Genomic DNA, 20067 nt, shown 5'->3' with positions numbered 1-20067 from the left:
TTGGGGAGGGGGGAGATCTGGTGACTCCCTGCATTTGGAGGAAGATGGCCAGCTCATGATGTTGCAACCCCCTTGTTGCAATTGGTGCAGGTACCCTGTAACCCCCAGTTACCCCAGGATAATCTGCTGAGGTCAGGACATTTACACCCTCCCCGGATTTTGGCATCTGCTGCTCTTTATCCTCCTCTTTAATGCAACCCGCACCAGTTATGCACCTGGGAGCCAATGGCCAGATCACAAGATCACCCTGGATCATTTCTGCAGAGGGGCAGATCACACAGTGACCCCAATATCATCAGAGAGCCTGGGTCAGAGGACAGTGCAGGTACCCCATTGTAATGTGTGCATGCATACAGGGGGTGTGTGTATGTGTGGGAGGTGTGGCCCCTTTCCATTCAACCTATTGTCTCCCTCGCCTGCTGGACCTGAATGGGTTAACAAAGCAGAGGGCACACATAATGAGTATCAAAAGCCCCCCATGCCCCAAATCGCAGAAATACCGGCACAGACCCCCCCATTACTGCAGCCACACTGAGCACAGGCAATTAGCTCTGGTGCAGCTGAAATAAAGAAAATTAGCAAATTCCACCATCCCTGATACATATCATTATTATTCTGCAACAGCGGGGCCCGAGCATTTACCGCAGGGGCCCGAGCAGCACCCACCAGGGCCCTGCAAAGAGCCCAAAACTCCAGAAATTCTCTTTTCTATATACATTTCTATATGATACTTTGTTGTGTATATGGGGTGCTGCTGTGTATACTGTGCGCCTGTGTTTGCCTTATTGCTTTTGTAATTATTTCGGGCAAAATCAATAGGTAACCTCTAAGACTACTGTAACCGAAGGCCATGTCTCTCATGGCCGGCTGAGTGTCATAACAGTAGTAGTCTACAGCATTGCTAGTAGTTACCTTTCCCCATGCGCTGGACTTATCTATATATATATATATATATATGTATATAGTGATTGGTGTAAAAGTGTTCACTTTTTGGGGTAAAAACCCAAATTGTGTTAATTTCGGGTAGGGGTTCTGTGACAGGTTATTGTGTGATACCAGAGCGGCGGCTTTAAGCTCCGTAGCTCTAATTATTCTGAGCGGAGGGTTTGCTCCATAATTAAGGGTTGCAGGTACCAGATTTATAATTTGCATGCAAGGTTTTAATGGCACTGAAGGGGGCTTTGTGTGTATGTGTGGTTTTTTTTTTTAGGTGTTACTATAGAAACGAGAACAAGCAGGGCAATAATTGATGGCTTTGCCTACCAGGCAAGCAATTAGGGTTTCTGACAGGGTGTGGGGGCACGTTTACAGATCGCTGAATAGACGTATCCGCTTTGGTAAATATCACGGGCCGACGAAAGCCTTGGGTAGCCTGTGGGCCACAAACAAAAGACTACAGCCTTTGGGACTAGAGCCTGATGGGAATCGTAGTCCGCAGCAGCCAGGGAAGCAATGCTCAGCTATAAAAAATAAATAAATAGCATTTATCAATATCTTTGTAGGTCGACCCTGAGAAATCAATTCCACCTTAAATAAAGTGTTCTCCGGGGTAAATTAATATTCGGTGAACTGACTGCGCTGAACCTTTTGTTGCTACAGAAAAAAAGGTCGGGCCTGTCTTGTTGTTGTGCCTGTACTGGGCTCCTGAGCGTTGTATCCACTACTCCTTCAGTGTTAGCAGGGTCTACATGCTTTACGATTTTTCTTGGAATGATTTGGGCTGCTACGGAGGTGTTACAATGACACACAAAGGGAAGGCGATGACGTGGGGGGTGCTGGGCTTTGTAGTGTAGCAGGGTGGGCTTTGTTCTACCTAGCACCGATTATTACAGTATTTGCCCCTCGTCTTCAGGCTTTTCGATGTACCCCCCCACTCGCCACGGTCCCCTACACCTTGGGTTGGTTGCATGGAGGCCCTGAAGCCTGCCCTGGTATGACCCTGTCTACCTTCTTGTATATCCCCACAGCCCTCTTTTTACATGGAGGGTCACCAGAGCCCCCCCCCCGAATGCCCCCTTTCTTAATTCACATTCTCATAGACGGGGGTCTTTTTTATTGTAACGCCAGCCAGCAGGGTAAATGTGCTCTTCTTCCGCACTGCCCGTTCTTAATTTTTCCACCCCATTTCCACGGCGCTGTGCAGGATTTCCTCCCACTGATGGGGGGAGGGGACGCCTCCCATAGGATTGATGTAGGAGCATCCGTGGTACCCAAGGGCTTTGAATAGTTCTGGCATCTCTCCCAGCTAATTGCCACAGCACAAAGGAACAAAGAGACCCCCTCATCACAGAGAGAGACCGCCCGGTCGCAGAACATCACCCACTCACCGCAGCTATGCCAGGTGAATACCTCCACTTAATGCCCCTTGGCCCATTCACTGCCAGAGACCCCCTCTTGGGTTTTATTTGGAAGGGAGCGGGTTAAGAGGGGGTTTGGGATTAGCTGCAAGCGGCATGTAAAGACATCTTGTTCAGATGGGGGTCTCGTTAATGTATATATATATATTTATATATATGGGGGTCTCGAAATATTAATAATAATGGCCGTAAAATTCTCCAATCGAGGACACTTTGTAGCAAAAACAATTGTGTTTAATGTTTATTCTATTTTAAGAGAACTCTCGACGTCTGTCGCCAGCATTTCTCAGAGCGTCGGATCTTTAGGGATTTTGTTACGTTTCGGCGTGTTTGGTGGATATTTGATCTTCTCGTAGCCAGCAGGCTTCCGCTTCCGTTCCGTTAGATATGTCACTCAGTTGTTGCGTGACGCATAGTACGGAGCCACTCGGGTGATTCTGAGCTTAGTGGAGGTTTCCAAAACCCTTCTGTCTAATTTACAGACACGCGTGTACCGCCGTGGGAATTCTGTGCTCGGAATATTAATATATCTAATATTAATTAACTGACCACAATGAAGATGAATGGGACGTTATTAACTATTTCCAGTGACTTCTAAGCTGCGAACGGAAGCTTTTGGGGGGGTTTACGCAGAAATCTAGGAAACACAAGTATAGTTAATATAATATCCGGGGAATTGCTAAATTTGGGTTGTTTTATGGCCAGATGAGATGGGGCCGAATGGTTCTTATCAAATTCTATGTTTCTGTCGTGAAAGGGTTAAGTCCGACATCCCACTATATACTCAAGTATAAAGTCTCTTTGCGTCTGGAGCACAGAATGCTGTAAACAAAAGGTTATAATATAATATATATAATATAGAAAATATACAATTCATGTTTTGGTCTTTCCGACGGCCGCTCCTCCATGTTCTCCGGTCACCATTCACAAGGCCAATTGGTAGAAGTTGATAGGCGCTGCCTCTTATCATAAGATCCAGAACTTTATGGGGCGCCTTCAGGTTCTCTGACGTTTGGTAACTTTGTTTCAGGGTTCTATTCAAGTATTGATGGTAAATGTATCGATTCAGGAGCCCTGAAGGATAGCCGTAGAGGTCTGTCCCAACTTCTTGGAGGCTGAAGGATCTAGAGGTGGATGTTTACTTGGACATCGCCTGGCAGTCTGCTATCATGGCTGCCCTGTACACGGGGTGTGTGCCATCATATAAGGGTAGGGGTGGAAATCATTTTGAGGTCTGTCTACAAATTTTTTGGGGGGCAGTTTGCACCTCTGTGTTGCTAGACTAGTTGGTTGGATTTGGTGCAGCTGGGAAGTTGCTCTAAATAGATGACTATACAATACAGAAACCTTGAACCTACCTGCAGATCGGCCCCATTCGGCCCCCGTCTAGTTGCCCATTTCTCTTGCTGTAAAGACTCAAACCTTAGTCGTTGGTCTCGTCTTAGATTTAGGGGCCATATGCGTGTCTGCAGGACTGTCACACGTGAAGCGGGACAGTTGGGAGGCATGGACTAGCTGTACCTCAGTCTTTTTGGCTAGTGTTTTGGAGATGCTTAGTGTAAAAGTAATGGACTATTTGCCATCTCATTATGTCCTCATTCCCCTCCCCAAACAAAGGCTGCCTGAACCAATCAACATAAATCAGTAACTTAACAATAGAGGAGATATAACTTAATAGGGGAGGAATAATCTTTGCAGATCCCGAGAACAGGAAGTTAAGAATTAGTCAAATACAAAAACGTATATTGCTTATTTTAAGGCGTGAACATACTCCATATTTATCAATTTCTGTCATTCTACTTATTAGGATGAAGAATTAGCAAGTTATCCCAAAAGGGCCTTTCTTGTTTAAAAAACATTTTGTTACGATGAAAGAGATTCTATATTCTAAAGAAAGCTAACTCTGGACAGGAAGCTGCCTCTATACACAGGAAGTGAGCAATGCAGGGGATAAGTACTTCCCCTCTCTCTGACAGATCCTTGTAATTATGTTCCGGAATAATTTATTTATTTGTCATAAGCTCTTATTATCATGAAATTCATTATGAAATCGGGTGTTATGACATCATGTAATTGCGATAGACACAAGAAGACAGTAGAGTCTCCCGTCTGCCTCTCACACGGGTTTGTAAATATTAATAGAATTTATTTCAGAAATAAAACAGAGCACCAGCAAAACAGAAAGGAAGACAGCAGAGGTTGTGAACCTGTCTGCCCACAGGGGGGATCCAGAAATGGAATGCCTTCGGACTGATGTTATTGTTAATAACGCGTGAGAACGTTGCCCAGGTCTGGACGGTCTCTGCTTCGTCCAAGTCCTGAAATGCACAAAGACTGATCACAAGGAGATGGCTTCTCAGGGTCATATAATGCATTTGGTATCGATCTTCCCATAAATTCCACAATGTATCGCTGCTCGTTACTTATGGAGCCCTGTCCGTAGGGGGTACTTTACAATCGTTTCTCTTTAACGATGTAGATAAAATATTAAATGGCCAACTAAAGGGGCTGGGAACAGGAAGAAAAAAAGAAGCCGTCTAGTCTGCCTGTTTCTTCTGCTATAAAGACTCAAACCTTAATCATTCGTCGGTCTCGTCTTAGACTCAGGAGCCTAGAGAAACTGATAAAGATATAAATGTCAGGGACAAGGTTCCAGTCCAATTTCATATCTTAAGAAGGAATCGAAGATCAATTTTTCAAACCTGTTGAGAATTCCTTCCAGCGATCAGAGCCGTTTTCTATTTTAAGGAGGAAACCTCAATTTTTTTTAATTGGACCCATTGGATGCTCTGTCCGTGGTGCTGAAACCACAATTTTTGAGACTGACTCCTAAACATTACATGCCTGGTTTTTTTTTTTTTTGTTTTTTTTTTAATGGATAGGGGAGCAATATTCCTGGCGCACTTTGCACTTCCTGTCTAATTCCCAGCTCAGAACCTCACTCGGGAAATACAATATGAGATGTGTTGACATTGTATCCAAATATCTGGGTCCTGACGTGGCGCATTAATAAGGGTGTTTCGATGATTGGATTTTATTGCAGCCTACGGGAATCCATGTAGGATGTGTGCGTCTCGGACTCCCGGCATGTAATTATCAGAGCTCAACAGGAAGACCCCCGGGGATCCAGAGATAAAGGGGAGGGGGTCCGCGGTGCAGCCCAGCAGCAATTTGGATAATAAAACAATTTCTAAACCCGAGCAGCTCGGCATCGATGAATCATCTGCGTGAAGTAGAGGGAACGATGTCTTGGGCACCTGGAGGCGTCATTTTGGCTGCCGTCCCTACCGTACAGGAGATCGCAGCAGAGAGCCGACAGGACCCAAAAACAAATGGTGCAGGAAGGAGCGAACGGGCGATCCGCTGCCACCAATGTGCGCTTGCCTCGGACTGCCGGGGACGACAGAATTTATCGTACCCCCATCTGTGTATTTTCAAATGATGCGGCCACATTTGACGGGAGATGTGGCTGAACAGTTGGCAGGGTGTGGGTAACACCGCGGGGCCAATCTGGGCCATTCCGGAACGCCCGTGAGGTTAGTGTTTGGTTAACAGAGAGGGGTAAATCTATCATATCACAGATGCTTCTGCCCTAGGAAATCGACATAATGGCTTTTTTCTTTAATATGAGCATTATGGAGGGGGGGTGGGGGTCTTTCATTCATTTTTCCGCATTCTCACTTAGTTTTTGTGGGGAAATTGAGATTTGGCACAAAATGGCTCTAGCAAGGACATAAGGGGTTAACGCCAGATCCGATTCCCCTTCTGTCGGAAGCAACGCATTTTGAGGTGTCTCTGAAAGATGGATGCAAATAGCCATTCTAGTAGGGGGGGTCGGGAGAAATGAGGCTGTGCTAATCGCATGGAGCAAAAGATACGATTTAACCATTTTGATGCCAGCTGTATGGTTTACAAATATTAGAAACACTAGAATTAAGAGTTTAAAGGTACAGTGTGCACATTTCTCTGGCAGTAAAAGGGTTGTTTAAACTCTAATATAATTAAAGGGGATGTCCCACCCTTATGTTATTCCTAGTATCAGATAAAAAGTTTTCATAAATATTCCGCTGTTTTTCGTTTTTATCCCAGTCGTGGTTTTTTTGCCCCATAACATAAAGTTTTCAGGCAGCTGCATATTAGCGTTCTCTCTCTGTTATCTGAGCCCCGATCTACTAGACAAACACCCCGGCCCCTTATCATACCGCCTGTGGGAAACAATAGAATGGCTCAGTCTTAATCACACAGTTGGACTCTCTGACTAATGAAAGTCTATGGAGGAATGGACTTTATTAGCATTGCCACAAAGCATCTGCTCAGTGTGGTGATTGAGAAGGGAAAGTCACTTAAAATATCACATGACTGAAAGCGACAGCAGCTCCAGGTCTGCAGATAAAGGGAGTTTAATGGAACAAAATGAGATAGAACCAAGAATATGTTTTTAAGGGGATTTCTGATTTAATATCACTGTGTAAACAATGACATCATAAAACATCAATAACTGCTTCAATCACAATTTTAACCATCACAAGCAATTCAAATATATCTTCTGCTGTCTGGATCATTAAAGAATCAGATGACGGCCCCCAAGAACCTTGCTTTGCTGATATTTCACAAATAAAATGGCTGCAATTTTAGCAAACCATGCGAGACCCTGAGATCAGAAGAGGGTTTGTTACTTTGTGTCAGTTCAGCATTTTGTTTCCGTCGGAGAATATGAATTATATTTACCATTTATTATAATATTTAATTTTAATATTTTAATATACTGTAAAGACCAAAAAATGGTTTCGATTTTTCATTCTTCATCGGGACTTTCAAAACTTTTTTTAAATACGTCCGACGTCGATGGTGTAGAGAAATCATTGCTTGAGAAACGTTGGCATCTGTTTTACCGCAGTATACTAGTTACACCTTATTAATATGTTTTAGATCAGTTGCTGGAGAGAGAGGGGGGGTTTGCATCGGATAGCAGATAGAATGTCTTCTGGTGTCCCTGTCCGTGGTGGCACTTTGCACCGCCATCGGCAAGCTCTACGGGATGCGGGACAGTGAAGAACAGAGACATGTCAGAAAAAAAAAAAAAATCATGTGAATATTGATAAAAAAATTAAAAACCACTTATTAAAAACTTTATTTCAAGTGTCATCGATGAGTTTGTCTTCTTCATCCATCATCGTGTTAGTCTCTGTATCCCTCTTGGAAGCAAAGCTTGGCTGTGCCAGTTGGGTTATCTGCTTATGTGTCCTGTGCTAGCTTTTCGGGGTCTGATACCGTCTGGGTATTCCTGTGGCTTGGTCCCTCCTCATTACCCAATCCTTTTGCCCCCGTGAAACATATCTTAAAATGTAACATGGGACCGGAGGTACGGTCAGTACTTACCCTTCATTCATGTTGATGTGTGTACACGCTCGCTTTTCCCTTCCGTACACAGTGGGACTCGGTGGCTTCTGCTCGTGGCTGTCGTGCCGTGTTAATCGGTTACTCTTTTCTGATGTGTTTTCTTTTTACATATTTCTGGTACCCAGAGGAGATGGCTCAATCCCCCGCGCTTCGCTCCGACCATCTGGTCTCAAGGATTGGCACACCACCGGCCAGAAGGAACGGCAAGCTGGCCACTCTAGGCAGGATCTTCAAACCGTGGAAATGGAGGAAAAAGAAGAATGAAAAACTCAAGCAGACTTCAGGTAATTTCTCCCCATCCTTAAGACACGGCCGCGGCTAGGTGGGAACGATACAATAGGGCTTGGTTACGTTATGGGGCCTCCACCCAAGCCAGATGCTGCACGGTAGGAGATCAGGGATTTTAGGTGTCCCGGATGAATAGGAGGAAGGGACTGGGTAATACACACTACCACTTTATACTGTGTTCCAAAATCTCGTGACATCCATGAAAGCCCAACGCGACACGTCTCCTACCATCCTGTATTTTTATCTTCTTCCAGCTCTTGACAAGAAGATGTCCTCAAGGCAGAATCGAGATGAGCTGATCAAAAGGAAACTGATGGAAATCATGGACCAAGGCAAGATTCCATCCTTCAACTCCATCCTCCGCTCATTCCATGTCACAACGAAGCGTGGAAATCCCCCCTTCCACGCATCTCACGTTCCAATCCGCCTTTCCTTGTGCAACAATTACACCAGAAACTCTGACACTAGCAGTAATTAAAATTTGCGTGGGCCCATGGCATTGGTTTTTTTCATATATTAACTTGTTCCTCTCTTGTTTTTGCTATCCGTACATAGAGGAACTATGTCTTTATATTCTTCATGAATTAAGAGGAGGCTGAGCAGCAGTGTGAGGAGGCTATTTACTGTCAAACCTTAATCAGTCGTTGGTCTTCGGGAGCCAAATGTCTGTCCCATGCATGTTTAATACCCTCACTCACTGTAATGATCCACTCATTTACCGCCCTCTCAGTAAAGTAAATCTTCCTTAAATTCCCTCTGGTGTTAGATTCTGGTCTCTTGTTGTAACTTTTCTCCTCCTTTGAAATAAACATCCCTCCTGTACTTAAATCCCTTTAGATATTTAAGTGTCTCTCTTCCATCCCATCTCCTCTCTTCTCTCCCTCAATCGGGATCCTTTAGTCTTTCACGATTTTATTTGCCTCCTCTGAACTCTCTCCAATGTGTCAATATCTTTCAGGAGAATGGGGTCTCCAGAACTGCCCTAATACTCTAGGTGAGGTCTGACCATAGATCTGTAAAGTGGCAGAACCCCCTCCCTCTTCCCGCTACTAATAAAAAGTATGGGTCCCAGTCACACCTGGGAACTCCCCTGGTTTCGCCTGGAGACTCTGGGTGAAGCGCCTGCTTCTCCGTGTCTTCGGTGAAACACTTAAGGATGCAGGAGCGGCATTGGGACACGCCCTACTCCCCCATCAACCACACCAGTTTTCCAGTCAGTAGGACCGCCCACCAATGTCAGTGGGACCGCCCACCGATGTCAGTGGGACCGCCCACATACATCCCGGGAAGGGAGGGCTCTGTGAAGCTGCAGCCTAAAAGTTCCCGGGTATGGTCCCAGAACCAGTCCCTGTGGTACCTTTGCAAAAAATTTTACCATTTTGCGCTTTTTTTCGCGGTAACTTGCATGAGAACTCAAAAGCCTGGAGAAAGTGGTTGGAAACTGAATTCCCGCGCTTCACATCGCGCGACGACTATCCACTAAAACCTCAGCATGCATTGTGTAAAAGCAGAAGACCGGGGAAACTCCAGGCAGCAACAGTTTTTTTTTTTCTAAGGGAACGTCTCTAGGGAATATTTTGGTCATTTTTAGAATGTGGGCGAAAAAGGTGGACTTTTTTGTCCAGCTGATTTAGAAGTGATGGAAGTCAGGAGTGGTGTAGTCTGCCCCCTGCTGGTACAGTGTGGGAAAAACTGTGATGGTTGGTCTGATTATTTTAATTAAAATACAACGATTACCCACATTGCATTATGTGTTGCCTTAGTCTGCATTAAGGTGGCAACATGTCCCTCTTTCCCTGATTAATAAATATGTTGCTGTGAATTTGGATTAAGCCAGGGAGGAAAGACGCTGCATATTGATATGAGAAGTTAGGGTCTGGATTTGGAGGTTGTTACTGGTATTTGCACAGAAGGTGGCAATATATTCCATTAAGGAGGCTCTATTTCTCTGCGTTATTAATAGAATTTATATGGAGTAGAAGGTTCCTTGAGGAGGGACTGATGACAGAAGCCTCAGGTTACACCGTACGTGGGATATGACCCCCAAAAAATAATTTTACCCTCTCATAGTGACAGGGAGATACCCACTCAGATGACTGGTATTGTGCAGTACCGGGTATGGACAGTAGGGGCTCCTCTCGCTCTCTGTGTATACCACGGAGTTCATTGAACTGGCTTAGACACCGCAAGGTGGAAATTCTAAAATTCTAAATTCTAGAATTTTAAAATATTAAAAATGTGGGTGTTGAAAGTTCTGGGAATGCTCTTCTTTTGCGGTCGTTACACGTTAAATGTAATGGCTGACCGTGGTTTAAAGCTGTGATGTTTCAGACACAGAATCCAAAGCATGTCCACCCGATGATGACACAAGACAGGACAACAGTGACCTTTCATCCCCAGAGAGTTCGGCTTTTACCTCTGAGGAGAACCTGCAAGAAATCTCTGCCGCGGCCACACTGAATGTTAGCTCTGTTGGCGAGGACCAGCACTCTGAGCAGACTGAGATGGAACCAGGTATCTCAGTCAAAATTCACATAGTCCCTGGAAAGGAATGTTAGGTGGTAACCATACATCACATGTTCATGCATGGGGCTCAAGAGAGAGTGATGCGCTTTATGAGGTCACACTTTGCAGGCAGTTCCTATGTGATAATTAAAAAAATATTCTGTCTGAATATTAACAATGAAATAACGAATCAGCTTGTACAATCTGTTCTTTACAGGAGCTTCCTTATTTTCATAATTTTGGTCTTCACTCACCACTAGAGGTGTGTAAAAATGTTTACGGCAATTTTAAAAATGAAGGAAAATACCACTTTAGGCCCCCGTGGAAACTTCCACACAAAAACTCTGTTTCCTCCGCTTTCTGCATTCATCCTCTCCGCGGCCATAATGAGTATCAACAAAATAATAGGTTTATGCCGTGTATCAGCTGCCTTCTGCTCCGCTGTACCCTCAGGCAGAGTTAATTCCACGTCTGATGATGACCTCAAAGAGTCCAGCCTTGCCTCGGTCGAGAGGACCTTACAAGCCTTATTGCTTACTGAACCTGTGGACTCCCCGCCGCTGGAGAGACACGCGTCAGAAATATCCAGCCCTCCTCTGCTTCCAACACCTCAGCCAAAGGCAAACTCTTGGGTTAACCAGTGTGTGACAGGTACGATAATGGCTTCCGTAGGTGGTCACCCCCTTCAATCCACAGACACGGCTGCCGTTTCACTAAATTCGTAGTGTAGCCAGCGGTGGATGTGATTGACGCCATCGTTCTACCTAACTGAGATATTTGGTCCTTCAAAATGTGATCAGAACAGGTTATTAACTCTTATTCTCTCCAACTTTTCTCGTGGTACAGAAATAGAGGAGTTCCCCATTAAGTCTCCTCCCTCGACCATTCTCAAGAATTCTACCACTCTTGGTTCATCTCATATCTCAGGACACACCAATATCTTCCATGCCCAGAAGGTGACAGAACCCCATGGGCAAGTGGGCAGAGGGCAGCACCAAGCCAGCCCATCGGGCTCACCACGCCTGACTGCCCTACACATGCCTTCCAGCAGAGTCATCGAAGAACTCCACCGAGCATTAGCTACAAAGCATCGCCAGGATAGGTAAGCCGACGGCTGAAATTATGTGGTTGCTAGATATTCAGTTACTTTGCTTCTAAACGAGACCCCGGTTTCGTGTCCTTCTTCTTTCCCTATCATGTCCTGTGATTCTGTTGGCCCTGGGCACCTGCCAGAGTCATTCAGGACAGGAGGAACATTCTGACCGCCCGTAATAATTTGTTATTCCATCACCTGTTGTTGATGAAACTACAGAAAGCGGCAAGTTATGTTTGACCAAATTGTTTCTGTTTTCAGCTTTCAAGGCCGGGAAATAAAAGCATCGCCCAAGAAGAGAGTGGACTTCCGAACCTCTAGGCCACCCAGCATGGACAAGTGCAGAGACACCATTATTTCTCATGATGAAGATGCAGAGAACAAGTGCGGGTCAGTGAAGGAAGCAGATGAAAATAAGGAAAACCTGATGAGAGATTCTGATGACATGATGCTCTATCAGGACGAAGATGCTCTGAACAGCTCCATCATTTCTGGTGAGAAGATCTGCCAAATACAACTAAAATTAGCCTGTTATCTGTGCTCAGGTCAACCTGGAACAATTGGCACCAAAGTGTTCATCTCATTAAAAAAAATACTGGGGAAGTAACTGGAAATCTGTATTTCTTCAAGTCATTTGTTAAGATCCATAGACAAGAAATGAACGCTTGACATGCTATTTCTTTTTACAAAGACCTTGGTCCTTTTCTGTCACCCATGACCTGTGTCTCTTCTACCTCGGTTTCCAGGGACTTTGCCGAGAAAATGTAAAAAAGAAATTCTGGCTGTGAAACTGAGGAACAGACCCAGCAAACAGGAGCTGGAAGACAGGAACATCTTCCCACAGAGGACGGATGAGGAGAGACAGGAGATCCGACAACAGATTGAAATTAAACTGTCAAAGTAAGGCAATGAGCGAGTGTTCTTGGCAGTGGTGGAAAGGCTTTATTATGATAGAATCCATGGTGCTATAATCACTCTGTCATGTTTACAGACCATGGTGGCATACTTACATCTTCATGACATGTAGCTCTTGTAGTCATAGGAGATACCTTTTATTGGAAAAGGAGATAGAGTCACATAGGCTTTCGGGACCTCAGAGATCTCATCTTCCAAGGCATTGGAAGTCCCAAAACCTTGAATAACTCAAAACGAAGTATCATCCATGGCGCCATCTTCTTTTCGACCATTGAAACCAACACCATTTGAAACCAACACCGTATTTAAATTCCATGCCTAGTAGACCTTTTGACCCCTTCATGACAAAGCCTGTACATGTATGGGCTCACAATGCATTCGTTTTATGGGTTTAAGGATAACCCATTGTCCTTAAGGGGTTAAAGTATCACATTTATATTGCGACTGTGCATTAGGGTAGAAACCTGTAAACCTTACAGCCAACGTGAGTTCATTTGCACGTCTCTGCAGATTTTCTGGATACAGATAATGTACCTTTCACTGTTTGATGTGTTTGATCTTCTGTACTCGAGGCCGTATTATCTTCTCGCAGCGTACAGGGGGTCCTATCAATAACACTGCGTGGTGAACCGAGGCGGTTGGAACTTGTCTGTTGGTGTTTAGAGCTCAGTTTAACTCATAATTAAAGGATTTATTGGCTAAATAGGAAATTAACTTAAACTCACTGCAATGCATGTCACTCCTAAAAATTTGAATTTAAAGGGGTCCTCAGACTCATCCCTTTATTAATTAGAAGACAACTTCCATTATAATCGAATGAAGAGAGGGACAAATGATTAGGTTTAATTTAAAAATAAATTTTTTATTATACACCTAATCTTATGAAATTCTTGATCCACTTTTACACCGAGAAAAAGAGAACGCCGCCAACTAAAATGTATCCGTCATCCCGAGATTGAATCCTTTTTCCTTGTTTTGTATTTTTGCCTTTTTATTGGAGGCTTCTAGGACCTTTATCTTGTGAGCCGTTATGGCACAGCGGCCAGCGGTGAGCGTTTGGAAAACGACTTCTGTTCGGTTGTTTCTTTATAAGGACAATTTCAGGAGCACGCCGAGCAGCGAGTGGTGGAATTACCCTCGTTGCATTATTATATTTCTTTATGAAAGCTAATTACCCCGGCGTTTTACATCAGCTTCATGCCGCTGAGCAGGATCACGCCTAACGCTCAGATCGTGGCTTCTGGTAACCAAGCAACTGCTGGAACCATTATCTGGAAATGCATTTGGGGGATTATCAGTCATTTCGTTCAGCTGTTATCAAGGCACAATTTCAGTTTAGGTGGTTACCTGGAAAAGGGGGTGGGGGGGTTTGGTGGGATAATTGCAGGCGTGTGAAGTTATTTCAGGTAGGGTTTATGCAGATAATAATGTCTTTCGATGGATAATGGCTCACGCTTCTCAGACCCCTTTATTTGGGGGGGTTAATGTTATTCTAGAAAGTCTTGGCAAACTCACAGCTTTTCTGATGACCATTGAAGGGGGTCACAGAGCCACGCAGTTTGCTGTTCAGTGGGTGCAGAATGGACAACACTTGAAGAACTGGGGTGGATGTTGAGGGGGCCCAAGGGACAGCTGTTGTGAACCCCTAGGATAAGTAGATGTACCCCATGTTAAAGACGACCATGATTGCTTGTGGCTACAATCCTGACCAGTGTAGAGCGTCTGCAGGTGATATAGAGAATGGGCTGGGGGATAGTGCGAGTGCGTGCGCGCCTAGGGAGATAACTGGCACTGATTTCCTGCAGGCTTGCTTCCAGTTGACAATTGTTGTCCTTTTAAGACATCGATATCTTCTACTGTGGGCCATCTAGAGACTCCTCAGTTTCCATCAGCACGTGCGACATCGGTAAACAAGCCAACAATGCCAAAACTTGCGTGACCCGGAGCCTTTTGTTTTTGAAAATCAGCCCCGGGTGTGTTAGGCATGAATTCCCACGGCTGCTGAAAATTCGAGCTTTGGCACGTGATTCTTAATTGTCTTTTTTCTAGAATTAGAGTTTTCCACTTGAGATACAGTTTGCAACATTTGTTTCCATCAGTTCACCAAACGAACACCCAAATCACATACATCCTTTTCCTGTTCTAAATCACCTGCAATAAAGAATGCAATTTTTAGCCGCCTCGTTACACGTGGAGCTCCCTTCGGGGGTTTGAACGCTTCTCGTGCCGACCTTTAGCTGCCGTTTGATGGCGACCTCGTTACTCGGGGGGTTGTGTAGCGGTGTTAATAACACGGATCACGGGGCTGTTTTGAAGATGGGATGCTGAAATATGGCAACACCGCAGGGCTTTGTGGGATTTCCATGTGCCGGCCCTTAACCAAAAACGTGACTGGGTGGGCGAAGCAAGCGCCGAACTTTCTCCTATAAAACACAGCATGGAGTTTGTGGAACTATTTCTATCATCAGCTCGCTGTTGGTGGCCAGGCTGGATGTGATCAATACCGTTGCAGAGATTCAGCAGATAATCCATAAATATTAAAGACTCGAGTGCACGATTAAAAAAACAAAGCATTAAATATGTAGCAGAAATAGCCCTTCATCTTAAGATGACACGTGGTCGGCGGCTTAACACGCACATGTATGTGAGATGTTAACCCACGTTTCTCTGGTTTTAGTAACGCCAAACCGCGAATGGTATGTTCGGTTAATTAAGACGACCAAATGCCAATCTTTTTGTCCCCTGCTATTTTCTTAAACCACTTTTAAGGCTATATTTGAAAAGTATCTTGGTTTTTACAATTGAATTCCATAAAAAAATCTTTTTCAACAAATTATAATAATAAATTATTTTTATTATTGTAATTTTTATTCATTCTTTTTTTATTATTATTATTTATTGATTTTTTTTTATTTATTTATTATTTATTAAAAAATACCCTTAAATAATTTATCATTGATATCGAATTGGAGAAAAATGACACATTTAAGTACATTTGTCACAGTATCCTGATGAACAAGGTCAGAATGTTAGCAACACAGAAAATTAAATCAGCTCGTTCTGCAGTCAAAAGTTTAAAAAGTCACAAAATGTGAATATTGTGTTGTTTTCATAAAAGACATAAAATTGCAAGTAATTCATTTCCATGTTGAATTAAGGCAGCTGAAAGCATTTGCTCTTCTGCAGGTAATGATGCAAAGTGTTTAGAATAAGTACGGAGAAAGACAATGCTGTCTGGTGTTACATTGTAGCGAAACGCGTTTACGGATCCACATTAAACACTTTTAATGTCATGAACAAAAGGCTCTGGATGTGAATTCAGTGACTGGGATTGTTCCGCAGAGTCGTCTGATTATACGGTTGAATCTAGAAATCTAGAGCGTTAATACGCAAGCGGCATGTAGGAGCCAAGCTCCATACTCTGCAATTTTCTCCTCCAGTGACGGGAAAACGCACAGCAGTTGGGCCCAGCTTCGCAAAGCTGCTTCATGATGTTGCTTTCACCTCCTTCCCCCCCAAAAAAAACACTTTAAATGAAAGAATGACGTCAAAATAGCTAATTATCTCCATAATACGTCAGTCTAAATCCCCAAACGTATTTCGAGCGTCTGAGCCGCTGAACAGTCTCGGAATTACCCAACAATTACAGAACAGACCTGTAGTTAAAAGACTACAAATGAATGACTCTCAGTACATTTAACTAATATTTTATTAGCATTGAGAGGGATAAATCGTGATTTATTTTGAGGGTTGTTAACAGGTATCGACGTAGAAGGATTTGGCCAACAAGAGACGTTCTGGGGCTATTTCCCCTGCGCTGTTCGAACTTTAAGATTTTGGGTCACTAACTTTTTTGGAATTCCACATAGAGATGTCTAAAGTAATGGGTGTCCCCGGCTTTCCCAGCGGGTTCTTCCCCGGGTTTCTCCTGTGAAGTTGAACCATATGTATTATGCCTCTCGGCTCTTGAGAAAAAAAATGCTTTTGGCCATTAAATTATTGGGCCATTTCATTGCCAAAACTTCAGTATTCTATTTCAGGACTGGTCCAAAAATGTATGTTATTATTATTATAATTATATTATTATTATTATATTATTATTATTATTATACTATAAGTTTAATCAAGAGCATTTACTAGAGAGGTCCTAAAATAAACTTTTTTCATGTATATATGGAGGAAAAATAGTAAAAATTTAGATTTCCTCTTTAACCTCCCGTTTCTCTCTAAAAAGTTTAATGGATGCCTATTCCCAAAAAGTATTGAGCTGTTTGGCAAATAACGCCAGCGATGTCTCATTTGGGGGAAACGTACATGCGATCGCAATAATAATAATAATAAAAATAACCGTGGAACGTAGATAACCCAGTCTGATCGTCTGAATTTTATGCAATTTCCCTGCGAAGCGTTGAAGTATTCGTTGAAACTCGGTGTATTTATTGACTCCGTCTGCAGATCCGTTCTCTGTATAGATGCCATGGCTGGCGTTGCCCATTTCTGGAAAGATTTGTCACCTCAAATTCTGGAGATCTCTATAAAATGATCATTTCACTCCGTCGATCTTTGTTATCAGGTTATATTATCGCTCCCCCAGCCTTACGTCACATCGGGCTTGACTAATTTCCTGAATATGGTTCTGAAAGACCCCTCCGGCATTGTAGGGAATTTGATTTGGTGTCTCTCTATTTTTAGCATTTTGGGGGGGGGGAGTAAATGATTTGGTGTATCCCTCGCCTGCGATTAGTATGTTAACTCCGCAAACCATGGCTCGGGGAAATCAATCGGGGGTATTTTTCGTGAGCTGAGAACGCGATGCTTAGCGGGAGGATATTGATCGATGGAAAATGCAACGGCGACTGTGAAACTGTGCATTAACCCCTTTAATTTAAGAATATAAATATATATATATATAGTCCTGTGTTTCTAAAACCATTCATTTTAATGTCTGTCTATCTATCTATCCATCTATCTACTGTATATGTATATATATGATCCATGAACTCCACAAATACTCTGTATGAATGCTCTTTCAGTTCCAAATTTTGTATAAGCCCTAATTCCTAGAAACTAAAAGCTCCCAGAGTTCCCGACTAGTACACAGAAATATCTGATGAGCTGAAATTTTAATAGAGAATGTGGTGTACCGGAGACCAGGTAACCATGGTGATAGAGAAAATAATGTTCCATTTTTAGAAGTTAGAAACCAGCGGTTACATTTTGGGTGAAATAATTCCTCTTCCCCAAGTTACAAGAATTACACACTATGGATAATGATGATAATAATAATAATAATAATAATAATAATAACGATAATAATGATGTTAATAATAAAATAATAATAATAAAATAATAATAATATAAAAGTAATAATAAATTTGTAAAGTAAGATTTTGGGACACATGACATCATCATGCACAATCTCCATCCTGTTCCCGTTGAAGTGGACATGCCACCAAACACATCTACGTCGACTTAGCTATGTCCACGTCAGTAGTGACGATATGAGTATTATTAAGCCGTCTCCGCACTAATATATGAGCAATGTTGGTCTGAAGGTGTACGTGACGTACCGTAACCAGCGATGATAAAAAGTATCCGGGTTGGAGAACGTTCTGTTTTAGAACATCTGATAGTTCGGCCGGTATTTAGTTCGGGGGTATTTGCACAGAATGACAAGTTCACACCTCGAGCTGAGACGCGCGTCTCGCTGCCACGTTCTGAGAATTCTCCGGAACATATTTCTACTATTTCTATATATTCTGCGCTGGAGACGTACAGAAGCCAGATGGAGGGGATGATTCTCCGAGCTGTTTTTAACGTATTTGGCTGCTAATTTAGAGCAGAACAGATTATAACATTTGTCGAGCACTAATTAGCTCTGGGTTTGTAACACTGCCCCAAAAATCTGTCTGAGGGACCCCTTTTGTGAATAGGGAAAAAAGTCCTTGGCCGATCCATAACTGGTCCTCGGGTCTATGAGGTCTACGGGGGATTATCATGCTTGCTTTTAGGGGGTCTTCCTTTTTATGAAGTTGTCAGTAAAAAGAGTTGGTTGGGTGGGCTCCTCCTGTTGCCCCCCCCCCCCAGTCAGGGTAATAAATCTTATGGGTGGGATGAGGACACCAATAACCCCTGATGTAGCAAGAAGAAACCGTTGGGTGACAATCATCTGGAGGCCAATGTCATGTTTGTGAAAGGAACCTGATCTAATCATTGTACAGTGCTACGGAGTACGATGGCGCTACATAAAACAATAAATAATAATTTTCTACATGCAATCGTGCATATTCCTACACAATTTGGGCGCCTTTCTCCTGCCTTTGAATATGTATTTCTCGGCGTGCATAAAGAGAGTGCTTTATGCGAAGTACGCATTGTCCCATGGACCAGATGGCTGATTAATCAGCAGCCCCGCGAGGACCGGCCGTATTATTATTATTATTTATTGAGTTATACGGCACCGTCATGTCCTGCAGCTTCTGAGGTTCTGCGCTGGAACTTTAATGTTGGTACAAAGGATTCAGAACTTCTGTTGTAGAGCTGCCTCCTTGATATATTCCATCTATAAATCTCATTACAGAAGTTTTATATATATATATATATATTATACTGTATTTATAAGACTCATGCACAGGACACGTGTGAAACCACAAGCTGGTTGAGAGTCACGAACGATCCAGGTACACCTGACAAATCAACAGGAAGATCCTGGAAAATCTGATGTCTTTAATCCGAGGAAGCAGCGCAGGAAGAGTAATTAGTGGAATAAAAACAATAACCGGTCTCTGCGCGGATTACTACCGGGCACGGGGTACGGCAGAACATCACAGACCAACAACAGAGATGCCTGAGCGGGGACATGTGTAAATCAGGGGGTACAGGGGTACGGATTTAATATTAACCCTGCGTGTGTCCTCCTTGCTTATTCAGGTCTGTGCTGTACGGGACAAAAAAATATTTCCTATACGTCCATCCATTTGCCATCCACGAGAGCGGTGTGCGTTCTGTTGGGGGGGGCACGTGTCACTCATAGTATCTTCTATCTTCCTTTGTTGGTTCTATTTCACCACCAGAAGCCTGATATATGGGAGCCGTGTACACACTTTGGGGGGGATATGACACCTACTGGAGCCCCTGGCTTTTTCTGGGGGCTTCTTACCACCCATGTCTCCACCAGGACCTGTACCACCTGTGAGATGGTTGTAAGCTCAGCGTGGGGGGTCCACGTCCGCTTGGTGGGATCTGTAGACCACCAGTGGGATCAGCATTATTGCTCTGGCATGCGTTACTGGGAAGCTTTGAATGATTTTTAAATACCAAGCGTTCCCCTAGCGGGAGCTGGACTTTGTAGCTGCAATAGATGCTATCAGATAATGACTGGGCTGAATTATATTGTATTATTTCTATGCTATGTTTATTATTTCTTATTAATCTCGGGACACGACAGGCCTTTGAGTGCCGCAGCACTGACATGCGGTGCCATTGTAGACAGATCCCGTAACATGAGCC

At 43.5% G+C, this 20067-nt stretch overlaps 1 protein-coding gene across 1 annotated transcript in view; it reads left to right on the top strand.

The window, feature by feature from the left end:
- Positions 1-225: 225 nt before the first annotated feature.
- The window catches only part of LOC149279272 (phosphatase and actin regulator 3-like), a 35865-nt gene continuing 16023 nt past the window's right edge, over positions 226-20067 (top strand). Inside the window, exons 1-8 of the mRNA XM_089501388.1 lie at positions 226-325; positions 7883-8041; positions 8300-8377; positions 10377-10559; positions 11004-11218; positions 11405-11652; positions 11905-12137; positions 12390-12543. Coding sequence (XP_089357514.1) covers positions 226-325; positions 7883-8041; positions 8300-8377; positions 10377-10559; positions 11004-11218; positions 11405-11652; positions 11905-12137; positions 12390-12543 — 1370 coding nt within the window. The remainder of the gene's footprint in view (positions 326-7882; positions 8042-8299; positions 8378-10376; positions 10560-11003; positions 11219-11404; positions 11653-11904; positions 12138-12389; positions 12544-20067) is intronic.

Source organism: Sceloporus occidentalis, unplaced genomic scaffold, assembly GCF_023333645.1.
Source record: "Sceloporus occidentalis isolate IW3139 unplaced genomic scaffold, rSceOcc1.0.p SCAF_173, whole genome shotgun sequence".
NCBI lineage: Eukaryota > Metazoa > Chordata > Lepidosauria > Squamata > Phrynosomatidae > Sceloporus > Sceloporus occidentalis.
Note: the sequence above shows the minus strand (reverse complement) of the source record. Positions and strands in the feature narration are given on the sequence as shown.